Source organism: Oryctolagus cuniculus, chromosome 10 (genome assembly GCF_964237555.1).
Source record: "Oryctolagus cuniculus chromosome 10, mOryCun1.1, whole genome shotgun sequence".
NCBI classification, from domain to species: Eukaryota; Metazoa; Chordata; class Mammalia; order Lagomorpha; family Leporidae; genus Oryctolagus; species Oryctolagus cuniculus.
The window spans coordinates 42,116,468-42,138,965 of record NC_091441.1 but is presented as its reverse complement, the minus strand read 5'-3'; the positions used below and the strand labels follow the sequence as shown (position 1 = coordinate 42,138,965).

Here is a 22,498-nt window from a genome sequence, read left to right as displayed (position 1 = left end):
CATTTAATTCTGACAAAGTAGGTGCTATTACCCTCAGTTTACAAAAAACAGGCTTTGAGGGGCTAGCACTGTGGCGTAGCAGATAAACCTGCTGCCTTCGACATTTTAGTGGGTAAAGCTGCTGCCTGCAAGACTGGCATACCATATGGGCACCGGTTTGATTCCCGGCTGCTCTACTTCTGATCCAGCTTCCTGCTGGTGGTCTGGGAGAGCAGTGGAAGATGATGGCCCAAGTGCTTGGGCCTCTGTGCTTACATGGGAGAACTGGAAGAAGCTCCTGGCTCTTTGCTTCAGCCTGGACCAGTTCTGGCTATTGCAGCCATCTGAGGAGTGAACCAGCAGAGAGAAGACCTCTCCTTCCCCCTCTTTTCCCCTTCTTTCCTCTCTCTTCCTATCTTTTCTTCTCTCCCTCTCCCTCTCCCTCCCCTCCACCACTCTGTGAATCAAATACATAAATAAATATTTAAAAAACAAGCAAACAAACAAAATAGGAGCCAGCGCTGTGGTGTTCTGGTGCCGGTTCAAGACCCAGCTGCTCCACTTCCAATCCAGCTCTCTGCTATGGCCTGGGAAAGCATTAGGTAGAAGACGGCCCACACACTAGGTCCCCTGCACTCATGCAGGAGACCTGGAAGAAGCTCCTGGATCTTGGTTTTGGATCAGCACCACTCCGGCCGTTTTGGCCATTTGGGGAGTAAACCAGCAGATGGAAGACCTCTCTCTCTCTCTCTCTCTCTGTAACTCTGCCTTTCAAATAATAAATAGATAAGTCTAAAGAGAGAGAGAGAGAGAGTGAGAGGAAGGAAGGAAGGAAGGAAAAAGAAAAAAGAAAGAAGGCTTTGAGAATGGGTGCAAGGCTACACAGTGGTCAACCTCTGGATTCAAGTCCAAATGAAGCCAATTCCAACACCCTCACCATTTCCAAGACACCACACAGTTCCTACTCATGCATTTTTTTTTTTTTTTTTTGACAGGCAGAGTGGACAGTGAGAGAGAGAGACAGAGAGAAAGGTCTTCCTTTGCCGTTGGTTCACCCTTCAATGGCCGCCATGGCAGGCGCGCTGCAGCCAGCGCACTGCGCTGATCCGATGGCAGGAGCCAGGTGCTTCTCCTGGTCTCCCATGGGGTGCAGGGCCCAAGCACTTGGGCCACCCTCCACTGCACTCCCTGGTCACAGCAGAGAGCTGGCCTGGAAGAGGGGCAACCGGGACAGAATCCGGCGCCCCGACCAAGACTAGAACTCGGTGTGACGGCGCCTCAAGGAGGAGGATTAGCCTAGTGAGCCGCGGCGCCGGCCCTCATGCAGTTCTTGTCAGCTAGTCCTTTTTTTTTTTCATTTGACAGATAGAGTTAGACAGTGAGAGAGAGCGAGAGCGAGTGAGAGAGAGAGAAAGGTCTTCCTTCTGTTGGTTCACCCCCCAAATGGCCACTACGGCCGGAGCTACGCTGATCTGAAGCCAGGAGCCAGGTACTTATCCTGGTCTCCCATGTGGATGCAGGGGCCCAAGCACTTGGGCCATCCTCCAGTGCACTCCCGGAGCCTCAACAGAGAGCTGGACTGGAAGAGGAGCAACCGGAACTAGAACCCAGCACCCATATGGCATGCAGGTGGAGGATTAACCAAGTGAGCCACGGCACTGGCCCCATCAATATGCTTTAAACCTAAAGAAAACCTTTAAGTTAACAATCACAAAGAAACGAACAAGTCACAGTAAGAAATCACCTCTGATTTTTACAATTCCCCATTTCTTAGGCCATAATAAATTTTTAAAAATTGAACTACAATTTATATACAGTGAAATGAACACACCATAAATGTAGGTTTCATGGGTTTTGCCAAATGATTGCACAATCCTAATCCCTAACAAGAAATACAATATTGGCATCACTCTAGAAAGATATGCCAGGGCCCTGCCAAGCCAATACCTCCCAGTCCCAGTCAACCATTGCTCTGATTCACATTACTTTGTGTGTGTGTGTGTGTGTGTGTGTGTTTTTAAGATTTATTTATTTATTTGAAAGAGTTACACAGAGAGAAAGAGAGGCAGAGAGGTCTTACATCTGTTGGTTTACTCCCCAATCAGCCACAATGGCCAGAGCTGCGCCGATCCGAAGCCAGGAGCTTCTTCCAGGTCTCCCATGTGGGTGCAGGAGCCCAAAGCCTTGGGCCATCTTCCACTGCTTTCCCAGGCCATAGCAGAGAGCTGGATCGGAAGTGGAGCAGCCGGGTCTTGAACTGGCGCCCATATGAGATGCTGGCGGTGCAGGTGGCGGCTTTACCCACTATGCCACAGCACCAGCTACAATTCACATTACTTTCACCTGCTTTAGAATTTTATATTGATGGAATCTGACAGCATGCACTCCTATGTCTGGCTCTGTAGAGTAGCATGAAATCTGGAGATGCATCCAAGTTGTTGCACGGATCAGTAGTTTTTTCAGTGTAACAGGGGGCTCCAAAAAGTTTGTAGAAAATTCAAATCCTGGGGCCAGCACTGTGGCATAGTAGGTTAGACCTCCACCTATGGTGCCAGCAATGGCAGGTGCAGGGGCCCAAGGACTTGAGCCATTTTCTACTGCTTTCCCAGGCCACAGCAGAGAGCTGGATCAGAAGAGGAACAGCCAGGATTCAAACCGGTGCCCATATGGGATGCCTACACTACAGGCGGCATCTTCACCTGCTATGCCACAGCACCGTCCCCTCAAATTCTCTTTGAATTCCATCTCCCTCAAACTTTCTAAAGCCCCCTCCTATCTGTCTACTCCTTAGCAGAGTACTATTCCACTATATGAGTGTTCCACAGTGTGTTTAGCTACTTTGCTGTTGAACATTAGGTTTTTTCTCGGTCTTCACCTATTATAAAATAAAGCTGCTATGGTCTTTTCTCACTTCTCTTGAATAACGGATACATTTATATAATAGAATATTATTCAACCACACAAAGAAATGAAGTACTGATCATGTTTGGTCATGGATACACCTTGAAGTGCTATGCTACCAGAACGAAGCCAGACACAAAAGTCCTCATAGTCATTTAATTTATGATTGCATTTAAATGAAGTACCTAGATTAGCTGAATTCACAGAAACAGAAAGCTGACCAAGCATGCTTAGGGGCAGGCAGAACGGCAGGAACAGAAGTGACTGTTAACAGGGTGAGGGGTTTCTTTACAGGGTGAAAGAAATTTCCTGACGTTAGATAATGGTGATGACTGTCCAACTCAGTGAGTCTACCATAAACCACTGAACTGCACACTTTAAAAGTGAATTCTGTGATGAGTATTTTGTCTAAATAAAGCTATTATATACAAGTAAAAGAATAAATAAATAAAGCCAGTAATGGATTGCAACCCATAGAATAAAGAATCCATATTATAAATATCAATTTTAAAAAATAAATGAATGGGGCAGGTGTTGTGGCTCAGCAGGTTAAGTTGCTGCTTGTGACACCCATATCCCTCACTGGGGAGGGTGGAGTCATGTCCCAGCCCCTCTGTTTCAGATCTAGCTTCCTGCTAATGCATCCTGGGAGGCAGTAGATGATGGCTCAAGCACTTGAGTCCCTGTCACTCACACGAGAGACCCAGACGGAGTTCCAAGCTCCTGGCTTTGGCCTGGCTCAGCTCTAGCTACTACAGATAGGCATTTGAGGAGTGAACCCCTAGATCTAAGATGTCTCTATCTCTCTCCCTCCCTTTCATGCAGATGAAAATAAACATTTTTAAGTGACTTAATGGGAGAGAAGAGAAAGCGCTTGCTCACAATAGCATAAGAATTAGAAAACTACCATGCGGTAAGCATCACAGTAACTGCTTCAGGCAAAAGCCATTCATGGACGTTAAAAGTGGCTGGCAAAAGTATAAAGAGAAATGAGAAATTATTTATATAAAGTTTCTCCCCACAAGAGACTTTAATACAAACAGAAGAACAACTTTGCAGAGGGGAAACCTGGCAAGAATCACCTTACCAAGTGCTGGAAGCTAACGCCATGGGTGATGGGATATGGCGACACTGGGCGCCACGAGACAGGGTGTGCTGAGGACAGTATCGCTTCTCTGTTCTTGCCAAAAACGTATCACCCAGACCTGTGAGGAAACATCAGACAGGCCCACGCTGAGGAACATTCTATAAAATCAGCATCCAGGTCACAAAGGGAAATTCTGGAGGGCCTGTTTCTGATTAAACGGGTCTGCAAAGATACGGCCAGGAAATGGATCCTGGACCAGGGAAGGACCAAGAACATGGTTTACCTATTGTGACTTCGCATTGCAACAAAGTTCATTTCTTGAATTCAGACAATTCTGAAGGTCTCCCCACACAACTGGGTTTCAGGCAAGATGTCCCGGCCCCCTGCTCTCGCTCCCTTGTGCACACCAACCCTTCTGTCTGGATTGTCCCTCCCCCATCCCTGGTCCTTCCTAACTGGCAGAAGAGAATGCCTTTGGTTTTAGAAAATTTTCATTGAAGGGGGCCAGCGCCGAGGTATAGTAGGTAAAGCCACTACCTGCAATGGCAGCAACCCATATGGGTGCTGGTTTGAGTCCCGGCTGCTCCACTTCTGATCCAGCTCCTTAGGAAAGCAGCAGAAGATGGCCCAAGTACTTGGGCCCCTGCACCCATGTGGGATACTCAGAAGAAGCTCCTGGCTCCTGGCTTCGGACCAGCTCAGCCCTGGCCATTGAGGCCAAAGAAAATTCAATTTTCCCTGAAATCTTTAGAAGATTGACAAAGAAATACAGTGGGCAAGTGAAAACTCTTCTCAGGGCCCTGCCAGCTGCCAAGCTGACAGCAAGGGAGGTATTCCATGGTACCTGAGAAAGAAGCTGTGATTGGCACGCAGTTTGGAGAGCTGACAGTTACCTGCTCACTTTTTTTTTCCCTTTAAGATTTATTTATCTATTTGAAAGCCAGAGTCACAGAGAGAGAGGGAGAGACTTAGAGAAAGAGATCTTCCATCCACTGGTTCACCTCCCAAATGGCCATAATGGCCAGGGCTGGGCCACAGGTCTCCCACGTGGGTGCAGGGACCCAAGCACTTGGGCCGTCTTCCGCTGCTTTCCCAGGCATATTAGCAGGGAGCTGAATTGGAAATGGAGCAGCCAGCACATGAACAGGCAACCACATGGGATGATGGTGTCGCAGGCAGTGGTTTAACCTGCTATGCCACAGTGCTGCCCCTGTGTTACCTGCTCTTTCAATAGGTGGTAGGTAGTCTCGGCCCACTGACTGGGAAGGAAACAAGGTGAGAGTGTGTGAGGAGCCACGCTAGCACTAGAAGGCAGCAACAGGCCATTTTCCCAAGGAATCTAACAGTCGTGCGTAAGCGTGCACCACAAGATCACTCAGTGAGAAACAGGCCCATGCCTGTGTGCTGTCAGGAGGCTCAGCCCACAGGTGACCTAAGCTAAGTGAGAGAGGCATGAACACCCATAAGAACTACCCAGCGGGCATCACATCAGAAGAGAAAAGGCAGGATGGCTGGGACAACTCAGGGTTCGGGCCAAGGAAGGCAGCCTGAACAGAAGAGAGTTCCTGAGGACAGGCAGCCTTTAGGTTCCAGCTCCACTGTTTGAGCTTTTCACAGGATTACTGATACAACACTGTTTCCATCTGGGAGAACAAACCCAAGTAACTGCTAGAGAAGCAGAGAAGACACTCCACAGAAAAGGGAAGGCAAGGCCTCCAGGCCTCCAACAGTCATGCCAGAAACATCCACAGCGCACGCTCAGCTCCATCCTCACGCAGTAGGAATCAGCTTTTTCTTCTGTGTCAGAAATGCCCAAAGACCGCCTTTCTCTCTTGTTGTTTATTACGCTTCCCTGATTCCCAGTGGGGAAGCTCAAGGGTGCTATGGGCCTAGTGAAAGGAACATAGGCTGGTTGTCCAAGGCCACGGGGAGACCCAAGAGAACACTGCCAGACAGAGACCCCCAGTAAGATCCGGGCAGGTGAAGCTTCGCCCAGAGCCACCATGATAAACAGGGACCTGTAAGGTAAGTCAGGTAGGTCAGACAACTGGAAGTTCTGCCAGAGGAGAAGACACCACCAGGCAAGCAGCTGCTGATGGTGAGAGAGCCAAAGTCAGCCGAGGGCGCAGGCAGCAAGCTGGGGAAGGGTCAAGGACGCAATGAAAACATGCTAAAGCACGGATTTTCCAAACAGAGCCCTCCTGCTGGCCTGCTGTCACCATGCTCTGCAGGCCCAGACCCTCACTCAGAAATCAAGCAGAAGACAGGGAAAAAGAAAGGAAGCCACCTGATGTGGCCTGAGCCACATCATTCTGGGGCTGCCTCCTGCTTGGAAAGAGGAGGACTCGCTTGCCTCTCCAGCTAGACACCCCCCACCCCCCCCGCAGCACAGAGCTGGTCTTCTGCTGTCTCTCCTCTAACTCCCACTCCTGCCCCCAGTTACCACACTCTCATTCTTCACTCCTCGGTTTCAGCCACGGTGAGACGCCTATGTCTACTAACCACAGCACAGGATTCCCTTACTCAAAGGGAAGATCAAGTCTGTGGGGTGTGGATGCAGCAACATAGCATTTAAAGCACTGGACAGTTTCCATATTACTAAAGTACTATTAACATTGCACTGCCGTGGGCCATGGAGGCCCTAAGGAGAGACCAGGAAGTACTGCTTACTATCAAGGCTATCCTGTCTTGGCAGCACGAAAAGAGATGATGTTAAGTCCAAGGGAAGACAAAGCTGGTCTGCTATTAAAGAAACACATGCCTGTCCTTAACAGACTGGAGTCAGCAAGGCCTGATCTCAGCCCAGCTCTGCCTGACAGCACACCCCCAATCAGTGGCCCAGCTTTGCCTAATGTAGATCCCAAATAAACAATTTTGTCTCTCCAGATAGCAGTCTACATGAATGACTCAGACTTAAGGATAACTTGGGTATTCTGTCTGTGGTTACAAGAAAGAAAACAAATGTCCTTTGTTTGTTATTGAAAAATCAAATACCCAGTTACATTTACCTAATGACATTCTAGATTCAAACAGCTCACACTAGGTTAAAACAGAGATACTTGCTACAGGCATAAATTTGAGATACAATCTAAATATTCAATCAAGTCAATTAAATAAAAGCACTTAATTCCTTGGGGCATAATGCAGTCCATTAGTCATAAAAGTCTATTAGACTTTTTAAATTCTCCAGCAACACAGAGAGCTGTTCACAGAATACCATTAAGTAAAAAGCAGAGAACACATTATACACCAAATACGATATGAACAACTATATCTATATAAAAAAAACACATATTATAATAGCTATCAGAGAAGGAGACTAGGCAACCTGTTATATCTAGTTCAAAAATGGAAAAAACATGGTGAGCCCTTGGTCTAACGGTTAGGACATCACCACTTAGTGAATCACAGACGCCATATTATGTCCACAATGGCTGGGACTGGGACAATCTGAAGCCAGGAGTCTGGAGTTTCGTCCAGGTCTCCCATGTGGGTGCAGGGGCCCAAAGGACTTGGACCATCTTCTGCTGCTTTCCCAGGCACATTAGCAGGGAGCTGGATTGGAAGTAGAGCAGCCAGGACTCAAACCAGCATCCATATGGGATGCTGGCACTGCAGACAATGGCTTTACCTGCTGCACCACAGTGCCGGCCACCAGGATTGAGTTCTGAGATCCTGACTTGAGCCTGGCCAGGTCCCAGCTGTTACAGGAATTTAGGAAGTAAATCAGTGAATGGAAGATTGATCTCTCTCTCTACCTTTCAAGTAAATTTAAAAAAAAAAAAAAAAAAAAACCACGTTTAAAATGGAAAAAAGTAACTTTAAAAATAGAAAAGCATAACTTAAGACTTGATTAGAATGATTTTTTTAAACTGGGGTAGAATAATTATTTTTTAAATGAAGAAATCAAATCAGTCCAGTATTGTCTGGCTGTCTCTAATTATAGAAGATTCTATCATCATCTGCATTATCCTTCTAAAGAAGAAAAGTCTGTTAAGTAACTTTCAGTCTATAGGTCAATTAAGTTTCTTAGCAAAATTTAGCAACTAGAATAGACATTTGAAAAGCCTAAATATTCCTCATTTATGCAGGAAAATTCCCCCCGGAAAGCAGTTCTCTGCATCATGGATTTGATTATATCAAGGATCTAATTACATCTTCTCATGTAGAGAACGACAGAATATAGAGAAGAGGCAGTTAAGAAAACAGGATGGAGACTCCGGACAGCCTGTCTGGGTTCAAACCCTGCCTCTACCACTTACTGCATGACTTTGAACAAGATATTTAACTTCTCTGTGCCTCAGTCTTTTTACTGTAAAACGAAAAAAATAACAAGTAACAGAAAAGTTGCTTAGAAGACTAAATGAGATAGTACTTAGAAAGTGTTTAACTGCTTGGCATACAATAAATGCTCAATAAATATTAATTATTATTATCATTTTTTCACTTTAGTACAATTATCTGATCTCCAACTGACCAACTTAACACTAATCCTCCTCAAAGAATTATAAGCAGAATGAATGGAGGACTGCACTTTCATAAAATGTATTCATCAGTAAATACATCAGTTTACACTGATGTATGAAACCAAATACAGAATTGTAATTCTAAGACAACCTATACAACTTGGCAAGCATAAACACTTAAGAGCTTTTGTTTAACTAAAGACCTATCCTGCTGGTGCCGCGGCTTACTAGGCCTGCGGCACTGGCACCCCGGTTGGGGCGCCAGATTCTGTCCCAGTTGCTCCTCTTCCAGTCCAGCTCTCGGCTGTGCCCCAGGAGTGCCGTGGAGGATGGCCCAAGTGTTTGGACCCTGCACCCGCATGGGAGACCAGGAGGAAGCACCTGGCTCCTGGCTTCGAATTGGCGCAGTGTGCCGACTGCAACACACCAGCCATAATGGCTGCCTGGGGGGTGAACCAACGGAAAAAGAAAGACCTCTCTCTCTGTCTCTCTCTCACTGTCTAACTCTGCCTATCAAAAAAAAAAAAAGACCTATCCTGATGAACTAAAGATCCATCCTGTGGTCCAAGTGCTTGGGCCCTGCACCCCATGGGAAACCAGGAGAAGCACCTGGCTCCTGCCATCAGATCAGCGCGGTGCGCCGGCTGCTGCGCGGCGGCCGCGGCGGCCATTGGAGGGTGAACCAACGGCAAAAGGAAGACCTTTCTCTCTGTCTCTCTCTCTCACTGTCCACTCTGCCTGCCAAAAAAAAAAAAAAAAGATCCATCCTGATAAGTAATAATGCTGTCACTACTCACTTCTTCTGGACTTCTGGACTAAAGATCTATTTTGATAGAAGAAGAAGAATAAATTGGAGCCGGCGCCGCGGCTCACTAGGCTAATCCTCCGCCTAGCGGCGCCTGCACACCGGGTTCTAGTCCCGGTCGGGGCGCCGGATTCTGTCCCGGTTGCCACTCTTGCAGGCCAGCCCTCTGCTGTGGCCAGGGAGTGCAGTGGAGGATGGCCCAGGTGCTTGGGCCCTGCACCCCATGGGAGACCAGGAAAAGCACCTGGCTCCTGGCTCCTGCCATCGGATCAGCGCGGTGCGCCAGCCGCAGCGCGCCAGCCGCGGCAGCCATTGGAGGGTGAACCAACGGCAAAAGGAAGACCTTTTTCTCTGTCTCTCTCTCTCACTGTCCACTCTGCCTGTCAAAAAAAAAAAAAAAAAAGAATAAATTGGGAAGCAGGTATTTTAGTGTAGCAAGTTTAGCAGCCATTTGTGACATTTATGGCCCATATCAGAGTATCAATTCCAGACCCAGCTGCTCCACTTCCAATCCAGCTTCCTGGAAGGCAGTGTGATGGCTCAACTTGGGTTCCTACCACCCTCAAGGGAGACCTCGATGGAGTTCCTAGTTCCTGGCTTTGGCCTAGCTCAGCCCCGGCTATTATGGGCATTTGGGGAGTGTACCAGTGGATAGGTCACTCTCAAATCTCTTTCCCTGTCATCTGCCTTTCAGTAGGTGAAAAATAAACATTAGAACAATATTTTTGCACTATTAAACTATTTAATATTTTTACTAGGACTGACCTAAAGGAGACTTCTATAAACATTTTGCTCAGAATACCTTTTAAAAAGTTTTTATTTATTTTGAAAGTCAGAGTTATAGAGAAAGGAAGAGACAAAGGGAGAGAGAGAATGATCTTCCATCCACCGGTTCACTCCCCAGATGGCCACAACAGCCAGCACTGGACCAGGCCAAAGCCAGGAGCTTCATTTGTGTCTCCCACATGAACGGCAGGGGACGAAAATTTGGGGCCATATTCCACTGCTTTTCTGAGGCTGTTAGTGAGCTGGATCAGAAGTGGAGCAGCCAGGGCACAAACATGCACCCATGTGGGATTCCAGTGTCAGTCAGTGGCTTTACCCACTATACCACAATGCTGGCCCCTCAGAATACTTTTAGATGAAAAATAGTACCTTCGACTATTGAAGACTTTTAAGCATTTAAATCTCTAAACACCTCTACATTTCAGCTATGCAATTTTAATACAGAAATAGCTTGTGTAGGGGCTAGCACTGTGGTGCAATGGATTAAGAAGCCCCTATCAGAGTGCCACTTCAAGTCCCAGATACTCTGTTTCAGATCTAGCTCCCTGCTAATGTACCTGGGAAAGCAGCAGAGAATGACCCAAGTGCTTGGGCCCTTGACACCCACATGGGAGACCAGGATGGAGTTCCAGGCTCCTGGCTTCAGACTGGCCCAGCCCTAGCTGTTGTGGCCATTTTAAGTAAACCAAGAGACGGAAGATCTCTTTCTTTCTGTCTCCTCTTCTCTCTGTAACTCTGCCTTTCAAATAAATAAATCTTAAAAAAAAAAAAAGAAACTGCTGAAATTATTGACATAGGGGAATTTAAGTGTTCAAAGTTTTGTAAAATCCCTTCTAACTCAAGAAATACAATCATTTATATAAAAATATTCATGTCCACACTACTGAAACCTTGACAGCTGAAGTACATCTTACATGTGCCCAGTTCAGAACTTGGAATGCCTTCCCCATCCCAAACCACTACCTTCAACCTTAGTTTTCTTGTCTGACTACCAACACCAGAGTCCTCACTGTCCTCTGTCCCACACAACAGGAGACAACTATACTCATCTTTGGCTCAAGGATAGAATTTACTATATCTTCCTCATCGTTTTTTCTTTTTTTATCAAAATAAATATTTATTGACAACTGGAGCTTTATGTACATATTTAAAAGTAAATGTACAAATGTAGAGAATTTCTAAAACCCTGGATGCACACAAGTAATTATTTTATGTGTCCTTCAGATATGACCTCTTATAATTACAACTCCAAAAAGAAATCTACCTACAAGGCCAAATATATCCTGAAACTGTGTTTTCATCTTATCCTGACTCATATGCAGCAGCATATAAATATACTTCCATTTTTTTATCCAGTCAGCAAATGAGAATCTGTACATGATCATTTAATGAAAGAACAATTTTGGGCACAGACAGGTGGCAGAAAAGCAGTACAAAATCCTAGGAGCAGCACCCAAATGGCAACTGTTCCAGAAGTCAAGACGGCTACCGCAAAATGGTCTCACACATCACCTTCCGGCAACCTTCCATCCTGACTTTGAAAAAGACAGTCTATCATCACTCCTATACTCAGGGTTGCCTTAGGGTTAATCACAGTCAGTTGAAACACAGGGCTTCCCAGCTATTCCCTCTCTTTAGCGCAAGGATGACTCAGAACACAAACAGGAGTCCCATTTCAACACAGGCTCTGTGAAAGACTGAAGTTTGGTAAGAACCATTAATGTGCATTTTTTCGGGAGCTGTTTTTAAATTCCAAATAACAATGCTGTTCACAATAGTTGTACCAAGCACCGTTCCTGCATTCCTTGGACCTCAACAAGTTAGTACAGTCTCTTCAGAAGGCATCAAAAACTGTTTTTCACTGATTCCTCTATCTTCTGCAAATGTCATTTCTATTTGTTGGTCACAAAGGGTGCCACTACGATTGACTAGCCTCCTCTTGGTAGGGTCAAACACAGCTTTTATCTTTACAGATTTCGGTAGTACTTGGTTTTCACTTTCATCATAATGCTCTGACATCTCTTGATTTCCAAATTTTCCAGAGCTACACACACTAGATTGCAAACATCAGGCACAGGAACTATTGCAAAACTGGAGCCTCTGTGAAATGCCAGGTGTAGGTTTTTACCCACTGCCAAGCATCCAGAGGGTTCCACAGAGAAAGGACATACTTGCAGGCAGTAATGATGCAAGGCTCTTTAAAATCAGCTCTTTCCCACCACATGGCACTTACATCTGCAGAACAGGAAGCAGGAGGATTCTTTAACTTTGAAACCAATTGTAGGTTCATGGGTTTTGTGTTGTTTCTTTCTTTATTTCCTTCCTTCCTTTCTTTTTTTAGGGTTTATTTTATTTATCTGAAGGGCAGAGTGACAGAGAAAGAGAGAGACAGAATTCTTCCATCTGCTGGTTCACTCTCAAAATGGCCTCAACAGCCAGAGCTGGGCCAGGAGCTTGGAACTCCATCTGGGTCTCCGACATGAGTGGCAGAGGCCCAAATACTTGGACCATCTTCTGCTGCATTCCCAGGTGCATCAGTGGGGACGTGGATCAGAAGCAGAGCAGTTCAAACTGGCACTCCAAAACCCACCACGCCACCGCACTGGCCTCAGGTTGCATAGTAAATGTTTAAACTGTCATTACAAGCAGGAAGATCTGCCGTTTCAGTTTGTTCCATAGAATGTTTATGCAACTCCAGGCATGTGTTTCCACAGAGTTGAATTTTTCTGAAAGTGAATAATTCAATCAACAGAGGTGTTGTCGGGGAGGCCAGAGTCACAGTTACAGGCAAGTTTTCCTTACCTACTTGACACATTCAGATGGGTACCCAGTTTTGCAGGCTGGTTGAACTGCTGTATTGTTTACTATCACTAGCAAGTCTACGTCTTCCCATGGAGAAAACTGGGGTGTAGGGCAAGTTTGTCCAATAACCTCTGTAGACACTGGGGAATCAAAAGCTTGAGCAGTACCTAACACAGGGAGAGCAAGAACACACATCAGTGGTAGATCTGTACTTAGCATCAGGTATGATGGTATTTAAAGAACTGAAAATAGCATAGATGAAGAAAGATCCTTCTTTGTAGGCTGATTTTGAAGATTTGGCATGTCAGAATGTACTTTTCCTAATACAACAATATGCTCCTCTTCCAAGTCTTCCATTTCTTTTTTTTTTTTTTCCACAGGCAGAGTTAGACAGGGGGAAAGAGAGAGACAGAGAGAGAGTTATAGACAGTGAGAGAGACAGAGAGAAAGGTCTTCCTTCCGTTGGTTCACTCCCCTAATGGCCACTACAGCCAGCACCGCGCCAATCAGAAGCCAGGAGCCAGGTGCTTCTTCCCGGTCTCCCATGCAGGTGCAGGGACCCACGCACTTGGGCAATCCTCCGCTGCCCTCCTGGGCCACAGCAGAGAGCTGGACTGGAAGAGAGCAACCAAGACTAGTACCTGGTGCCCCAACTGGGACTAGAACCCGGGGTGCCGGCACTGCAGGCAGAGGATTAGCCCAGTGAGCCACCGCGCCGGCCCTTCCATTTCTTTCTTTCTTTGTTTAGGAATCAGTTCCTCTGTAATAACACAATTTCCCTCTTAAAAAAAAATTATCTTATTTATTTGAAAGGCAGAGTTACAGAGGGAGGGAGACAAAGAACCATTGCTGGTTCAGTCTCCAAATGGCTGCAATGCCTGGGGCTGGGCCAGGCTGAAGTCCGAAGCCAGGAGCTTTATCTGAGTCTCCCATGTGGGTGCAGGGTCCTAAGCACTTGTGCCACCTTCTGCTGCTTTCCCAGACACATTAGCAGAAAACAGAATCAGAAGTGGAGCAGCCAGGACTCAAATCAGTGCCGCTATTGGATGCTGGCATCCAGGCAGCAACTTAATCCACTGTGCCACAACACCAGTCTCTCTCCATAGTTTTGTATATGTGCTGCTGGTTTTGCTAAGTAGCAAAGAAGTTGCTAAGTAGCAAAACTTTGCTGTTTTTGAAGCTGAAGGGACCCAAAGTCTTCATCAGGTAACTGAAAGTTTGCGATGCTGAAAAAAGATGACAGTTGCTTTAGAATTAGCATTTCATTCTGATGAAATGGACCCCTGAAAGTACCATCATCCAGAGCTAAATAAGCATTACACGTGAGAGAACAGGAGTCCTGTTTTTGATAGCTTTCCTTCCCATGAATAATTGCTTTTTTGTTTTGGTATTTCTTCAAGGTGACTTTCTCCTTGGACCTGTTAACATCTGCTACACCGCATGTTGGCAAAGGGAGTTCATGATGATCCAACAGTAGTATGCACACTGACTTTTTCTTTTGCATTTTCTACCAGACAGTTGGGTAACTGCCCTCCTAGAAAACTTATCTTTAGTGGGACTGGCAGGTGAGCTAACCTCAATTAATGACAGAAGGTTCTGAGAACTTCCTGAACTTGGTTCTACATGTGTACCTGACAGCCTGATTTCAATTTGGTCAGTTTCTTCATAGGAAAACCTTAAATTTCTAGTTGCTTCCTTATTTTTGCTTTTAAACTCTATCTTCCTGATACCTAAATGACTTTGAACTACAGTTTCCAAGGCTACTTTCCTCCGGCAACCTGACATGCCTCATGTTGTTCTATTATAATTATCTGCCAGAAACAAAAGATCTTTTAAGCATTGTGTAAGAAAATATTTGGTTTTCTGTAGAAACAGACTACTTCTGGGCTGAAACTCTTAGACTGACTTAGAACTTTGTTATCCTGAAGACTTTCATTTCTTTTTTTTTGTTAAAGATTTATTTATTTATTTATTTGAAAGTCAGAGTTACGCAGAGAGAGGAGAAGCAAAGAGAGAGAGAGAGGTCTTCTACTCGCTGGTTCACTCCCCAATTGGCCGCAACGGCTGGAGCTGTGCCAATCCAAAGCCAGGAGCCAGGAGCTTCTTCTGGGTCTCCCACGTGGGTGCAGGGGCCCAAGGACTTGGGCCATCTTCTACTGCTATCCCAGGCCATAGCAGAGAGCTGGAGTGGAAGAGGAACAGCCAGGACTTGAACCAGCACCCATATGGGATGCCGGCACTTTGGGTCAGGGCGTTAACCCGCTGCACCACAGCGCTGGCCCCAAGACTTTCATTTCTAACATCAAGAGTGTTACTCAGGGGCCGGCGCTGTGGCACAGAGCATTTAAGTCCTGGCCTGAAGCACTGGCATCCCACATGGGTGCCAATTCTAGTCCGGGCTGCTGCTCTTCCTGTCCAGCTATGGCCTGGGAAAGCAGTGGAAGATGGCCCAAGTGCTTGGACCACTGCACCCACAGGGGAGACCTAGAAGAAACTCCTGGCGCCTGACTTGGGATCAGCTCAGCTCCAGCCGTTGCAGCCATTTGGGGAGTGAACCAGCGGATGGAAGACCTTTCTCTGTCTCTACCTCTCTTTGTAACTCTGTCTTTCAAATAAATAAAAATAAATCTTTAAAAAATAAGATAAAAAATTTAAAAAAAAAGAGTGTGACTCAGAGCTGGTGTTATGCTGTAGCAGGTCATGCTGCTGCCTGCAATGCTGTCATCCAGTATAGGCACTGGTTCATGTCCCAGCTGCTCCACTTCCAATCCAGCTCCCAGCAAATACGCCTGGGAAAGCAGTGGAAGATGGTCAAAGTGCTTGAACCCCTGTCACCCATGTGGGAGACCTAGATAAAGCTCCTGGATTCAGCCTGGCCCAGCCCTGGCCATTGCAATCATGTGGGGAGTGAAGCAGCAAATGATGGAAGATATCTTTTTCTCTCTCTCTCTCTCTCTCTCTCTCTCTAACTCTGCTTTCAAATAAAAAAGTGCCTTTAAAAACAAATAAAAAGTGTTACTCATTTTAAAGATTTCTAAGTATGATCCTGTTCTTTTACATTTTGTTTTTTATTTACTGTTATGGTGACTTCTTTCTTAGGACATGGGCTATATGCCTCTAAGTTAGGACTTCTAGGCAGCGGGCTATTTGCACTCACAGCTTTACTTACTACTGGGTTATCTGTAAAAAGAGTCCTTTTTTGCCTTGTGCCTCCAAGTTAACAGGTAAAGCAGAGTTAATGTTTTCTAAGCCCTGAGTAACAAGTTCAGCTGCCTGCAGGAGGCATATGTTCAAGGTACTATTACTTGTATTTGAGGGAGTCTGCAAAGGGGTTGTAGCCTCCTTAGGGAGATTATTTCCTCTTAAGAGTATCAACATCCCTTTCTGGTTTGGCCGTTGGCGAATCAATGCACTCACTCCATCAGTTTCTGTAACTGGTGCTGGAGAATCAAGAAGTTCAGACTTAGACTTGAAAGGCAAGCTCTTCTTTCAGTTACCGGTGACCCAGGATTTTCGCTATAAGCTTTTTCCTGTTCATTTAATCTTTTTTCAGAGAGTATGAGTTAAAGAAGTACTCTGTCTCCTGTGAAATAAATGTTTTCTTCTGCGGCTTCTTTCTTCTCCCTGGCAGCCTACTCTGCCTTTTCCAGCTTCATGGCCACTGACACTGCAGGGGAAATATTTTTGGATATCATCAGTTCTTTGTGTGGATAATCCTTCCTCTGGGCCATCTCGAGGGTTAAAGGACTCATCGAAGGTGATAAATGTCTTTTCGCCAGTTTCTTTGTCAAGATGAGTGTTCATTTGTAATTTGCTACAAAGAGGTGCTTTATTTTTAGGTTCTGAGTGGTTTAGTTGTGGCGAGAGTTCCTGTTGGAGCAAGCAGTTCTGTTCCTCTACTGTTCTCTTAATAGAATTTTTCAGCTTCTCAGCTCTTTGGGCGCGCTGAAAGCTGGCTGGTATCTCATTGTATTTTTTCAAGAATGCTGATTTTTTTCTTCAGCCTAGCACCTTTACCTTCTTTCTGCAGCTGAGGGACTTCCTGTGAGGCTCTTCCATCGTGTCAGAGGCTGAAAGAAAAGAGCTGCTATCTCCAGCTCTGCGCCTGTGGACAGAGACCCAGTAGGACTTGGCTCCAGCATGCACACAGGGAACGGGGACCAGTATCCCCTCAGTGCGCAGCTCATGCTGGCCTACACCTGGTCAACCCTGGCCTTCCTAGCTGTTTCTTATGTTCTACATAAGAATTGTAGGACAGGCAGAATTGTAGGACAGCTCCCCAAGATTCCCAGCCCCTCATGTACACACACTCTTCCCTACTTATTCAGGTACACACTTTCACATACTGTTGTAAAGGAGTTTGCAGGCGTAAATAAGATATCAAATCAGCTGACTTTAAAAAAAGACAATTATCCAGGTGGGCCTGTCCTAACCACTTCAGTCTTTTAAACCTAAATTCAGTGGTCAGAGTCAAGAGAAGGGAGAAATACTTGAAATACAAGGGATTGGGCCGGCGCCGCGGCTCACTAGGCTAATCCTCCCTGCGGCACCGGCACACCGGGTTCTAGTCCCGGTCAGGGCGCCGGATTCTGTCCCGGTTGCCCCTCTTCCAGGCCAGCTCTCTGCTGTGGCCCGGGAGGGCAGTGGAGGATGGCCCAAGTCCTTGGGCCCTGCACCCCATGGGAGACCAGGAGAAGCACCTGGCTCCTGGCTTTGGATCAGCACGGTGTGCCAGCCACAGCGCGCCGGCCGCAGCGGCCATTGCGGGGTGAACCAATGGAAAAGGAAGACCTTTATCTCTGTCTCTCTCTCTCACTGTCCACTCTGCCTGTCAAAAAAAAAAAATATATATATATATACATCTATATCTATGGGATTGGACACAAGTGAGATTCTCCAGAGCAGTCTCCGAAGACGCAGAGGCCAGGTGGCAATGAATGTGGGCAGCAGCTGACTGCCAGCAACAAGCGGGGCCTTGCAGTCCTACTGCCGCAAAAGAACAGAACTCTTAAATTCTGTCAGCAACATGAATGAGCCTGAGTGCAAAATCTCCCCCAGTCTGCAGACAAGAACACAGTCCCGTCAAGGTTTGTTCCAGCTTGTGATACGCTGAGCAGAGAACCAAGCAGGTTATGTCCCAGGACTTCTGATCTATCAAAAGATCTATTTTTTTTTTAATTTAATGAACATAAATTTCCAAAGTACAGCTTATGGATTACAATAGCTCCCCCCCCCATAACTTCCCTCCCACCCAGAAGATCTACTTCTGATCTACAGATGTATGAGTCAATAAATGCTTGATCACTAACTGCCACGATTCCTAATAGACGAAACAGCAGATTCATACCACATACGTGACATTCTCTCCTCCTAAAATCTTTTGGAAGGGTGAGGAAAGGCTACGATCCTTTGAAATGTTTTAACATACTGCTATGGACATAGCAGAAATATAGTGTAATTAATTTTTGCTGACTGAACTGCACTGAAACAGAACAGAAAGGCTAAGTGAGGGATACAGATATTTGTCACTTTCGATTCCAGGCAGCTCTTACAGCAGCACTGTGCTAATGCCTGCGCGTGGAACAGGGACAAGGATGGGAAGATTGGACCAGGTCAAAAACCCAAGCCTCCTCTCCAGAAGCCCACCCTTTCTAGTGGGCTGCTAAGGATGGAAGTGAAGTAAGTGCTTACTACACCTCTTTAGTTGAACACCAGATGGGAAGAAGAGAGCCAAGACAAAAGAATCCAGTCTTGTAAGAAACTCTCTGCTCTCACCAGCCTCTCCTAAGGTGCTGCTGACATACAGAAGGTCTACAGGGAATATCCAGGCCACAAGAGTTGTAACCTCCACCATATTTGATTACTAGAAATGTCCAGCATTCTGAAGGCATTTGACTACTCTCTGACGCTTGCTGTGGTGGGTGTTGATCAATGCTACCTGTGGGGTTAGAGCAAGTATCCCTTCTAAAATGCACTGACTACATTCCTTGGCCTTGGCACAGCTTGATATCAACAAAATCGTGCATAGTGGGAGAAAGTATTCACATGCTTCTATCAGGCAAAGGACCAAGAGTATTGAAGCTACTACTAATTATTAACACTTTTTAAAAACCCAATTAGAAAAAAATAATCAGGCACGTCACAAAAGATACTGGAACAGTCAGTAAGCACATGAAAGGGTGACTGATATCATTAGCCATTGGAGAAACAAACTCAAACAATGAGATACCACTAGACATTTGATAGAATGGCAACAATTTCTGAAGACTGCTGATGGGGAGGACATGGAGCAACCAGAACCCTCATACACTGCTGGTGAGAATGCAATATGGCGCAACTACTTTGGGAAATACTATTTTTAACCATTAAATATGTGTCTACTTTCCGATCCAGCAATTCTATCAGGAGGAATGAAAGTGTAGTTCCACACAAAACCTTATATAAGAACTTTCCGAGCAGCTTATGCACAAAAAACTGTTTAACAATTCATATGTCCATCAGTTATATGCATGCAACATATCAGATACACAGAACAAATGACTCTCAAACTAACTTCCTTCCAAAGCCCTTAATTCCAAAAAGAAACCCAGGCCCACACAAAAGAATATGTTCTATAAGATTGTATTATGTTTAAAAACAGAGTCAATAGGGGCTGATGCTGTGCCATAGCGGGTAAAGCCACCACCTGCAGTGCCAGCATCCCACATGGGCCACGGATTCAGTCCCAGCTGCTCCACTTCCAATTCAGCTCCCTGCCAATGCGCCTGGAAAAGCAGTAGAGAAATGGCCCAAGTGCTTGGGACCCTGCACCCATGTAGGAAACCTCGAAGAAGCTCCAGGCTCCAGCCGTTGCAGCCATTTGCGGAATGAACCAGCAGATGGAAGATCTATCTACCTATCTCTCTCTCTCTCTCTCTCTGTAACTCTGCCTTTCAAATAAATATTTTTTAAAAAACCAAAAAGGTTGTGCTCCCTTTAAAACAAAAAAAATTCACGGTGAGAGGCGGCAGAACAGTGGTTACCTCTGAGGGTGTGCTGACAGGAAAAGGTTACCCCAGGATCTTAGAAAGCTCACTCATGAGCTGGACGGTGGCCACAGGTGTGCATTTTACTGTATTCTAATTTTACCTCAACAAAACATTGAGCATTGGGGGTGGGAGGAGAACCTCTACCAATTACAGACTGAAGAAGCCACAGGCACCTACAGAGCAGTCGTCGGGCGCCATGCTGTGAAGCACCAAGCAACACACTCCACCCTGGCTCTTAATGGGCGGAGAACAGGAGCCAGGGAAAACCCTAATCCAATGAACCCACTCCGATGAAAAGCTCCTTGCTGGAACTGCGGCGCCTGGATTGCCAGATGCCCTCAAGTCCGGGCTTCACAATCATTATCTCACTTAACCCCCTTAACCTCATGAGGAAAGACCGACAAAACCCACTTTAGCGTGAGGAAGCCTGGGGTGGAAAAAGCACTTTCCTAAGCACAAGGAAATGAATGTGCCTTTGTTTCCTCGGGCGTCAGGGAGCTTGGTCCCTCTCGCGCTCGCCAACGCCATAGGAAAGACTAAGGGGAGACTCGCCAACTTCTGAGTGACTGGCTCTGAGCCCTGAGCCTCGCTCCAGAAGCGACCTCGGCGGCAGGGGCCCGTCCCTGCCCCTACACCCCTAAGGTGAGTGATTCTTCCACTAGAACCCGCACGTCCAAAATTCGAGTCAAACTACTCATTCACACCAAAAACCAGCACGTCCCACAGCACACGCGCTCTGGCGTCACCTCGGCCCCGCCCCGCCCCCTCGCGCGCACGCGCCCTCGCCGCTCGGCCCGGCGCACGCGCAGCTCCGAAGAGCGACCGCGTACCTGCGCAAAGCCCGAAGCGGACACTTTTTTCTTCTTGCTGGCGCCATAGCCTCCGCCGCCGCTGCCGTTGTGCGAAGGGCTGGCAGGCCTCTTCTTGCTGTTCCGGGCTATCCCGGGAGTGGAAGTGGCGGCCACAAGTGGAATTTGAGCCGCCATCCTACTCTGAGCCTTCCTGCTGCACCCCCACCCCCACCCCAGGCAGACCCTGGAACTTCCGGCTGGGTGTTACTTCCGCCTTGGTACTTGAAAACATGGCCTGGACTCATAGAGGATTTCGCGGAATCTGTCGGTGGGCTCTGGAAGGCGGAGCTGCAGTAGTGTGTTCTCCCAGGAGGCAAGGAGTCCGCCAGCCCGCTCTGAGCTTGGCCCCTGGGGCAAATTCTTGGAACTCCCCAGTGGCAGAGGAATAGGACAAGCCCCTGTGTTTTATAACAGCTACCTTTTAAGGAATGTAATCGTATTGTCTTTCCTCATTAATTTAGTTGATTGATCGATCACTTAGTAGCGTCAGTGTTCGTGAACCAAAATGTTTGCCACGTAGCTGGCTTTCCCCATGACCGCTGTTTTCCCCTGAGGAAGGACTTTGTGTATCGGTAGCGCCCAAATGACTTGAAGGATGGAGGGGTTCTTAACCTTTTAGGGATCACAGACCCCTCTGAGCAAAGAAACTTTGCTGCCCCCATCCCAAATGTATAGCGATACAGACAAAACTTTATATTCAAATTTCAGGGAGTCGTAGATCTGCTAAAACCTATTTATGAACCTTAGTATCCACCCATTCTCTGCCTCATGCCACCCCATGGGAGTGCTGCTTATGATTGGGTAGCTAATGTCTTTTTTGGCTTCTGCTAGAATGTAAGATCAATGAGGGGAGATCCAGTTGTGTCTTGTTCACTTACCCATCTTTGGTCACGGCACCTTGCATGTCTTTGGTACATTTTTTTTTTATGAAGTCATCAGTAAATGAACAAACTCCCTGCAAGAACTAGTTGGAAGCCCCTGTGTTCTTATATAAGAAAGAAACCAAAGAATCTGGGTATTTAAAAGGAAAAAAGAGGGGGGGGGCTATAGAATGCCTGAGGGGAGAAAGTAAATACACAGTTAGGGAAACCAACCGTACTGTTCCTGACACCTTTTTTCTTTGAAGAAATAAGTATTGAAATATTCGCTCCCATGCCCAGTGTCCACCCCTATCCTCACCTGAATCTAGGCTTTCCCTTTCTCCTTCAACCAGCAAGTCACCTGAGCATCCCACCCTCCCACCACTGCAGTCACCTCCTCAGCTCACTTCTCTCCCTGCTCCTGACCTGGCAGACCCATCTTGCAGTCTGGGTCCCTGAATAGCTGTGAGCTGACTGGGGGTCTGCTCTGTTTGCTTGGGGTGTTGCCAAGTGATCAGCCTCAAAGGGGAGTTGCTCAAAGGAAAGCTTCCTTTACTTGTGATGAGTAAAGGAGATAAAGGGAAGGTACAGTTCCCCAAACACACTGCTTCCCCCAAGAAGCAGTTGGCCAGGGCTTTCTCACAGGGGTTAGAGGAGTGTTTAGGATGTAGGGGGTGGGGAGCAGGAGGGTCCTTCTGTTACTGGCAAAGGATCTCAATATTTTATTTCAAGTTCTTTCCCCCACAAAGTTAAGAATTCAGAGCAAGGGCATAAATACAGTGCACAAGTGAGAGCAGGATTTATTTAAGAAAGAGGATGTAAATATGCATTTCATGTGAGAGTATGGGAAACTCCAAGGAATAATCCCATCATGAGTGACTCAGAGAGTTGCCTGGGAGGAGGCCAGAGAAGGACCCATGAGCCAGATCTAAA

At 46.5% G+C, this 22,498-nt stretch overlaps 1 protein-coding gene and 3 pseudogenes across 6 annotated transcripts in view; all 4 read right to left on the bottom strand.

Moving 5' to 3' along the window:
* Positions 1-21,276, bottom strand: part of LOC100351413 (INO80 complex subunit C) — a 121,090-nt gene extending 99,814 nt beyond the window's left edge. For 3 of the 6 annotated variants that reach the window (XM_070050282.1, XM_070050284.1, XM_002713497.5), the window contains exon 1: positions 20,685-21,276. In XM_070050282.1, coding sequence (XP_069906383.1) covers positions 20,685-20,840 — 156 coding nt within the window. In that variant the 5' untranslated portion in view covers positions 20,841-21,276. Of the gene's footprint in view, positions 1-3,967; positions 4,089-20,684 lie in introns of those variants that run through there. The other 3 variants (XM_070050283.1, XM_070050286.1, XM_070050285.1) reach the window with 2 other exon arrangements.
* Positions 11,224-13,282, bottom strand: LOC127492366 (partner and localizer of BRCA2-like; annotated as a pseudogene).
* On the bottom strand, positions 13,853-15,849 carry LOC138843127 (partner and localizer of BRCA2 pseudogene; annotated as a pseudogene).
* On the bottom strand, positions 15,733-17,022 carry LOC138843085 (partner and localizer of BRCA2 pseudogene; annotated as a pseudogene).
* Positions 21,277-22,498: the final 1,222 nt, after the last annotated feature.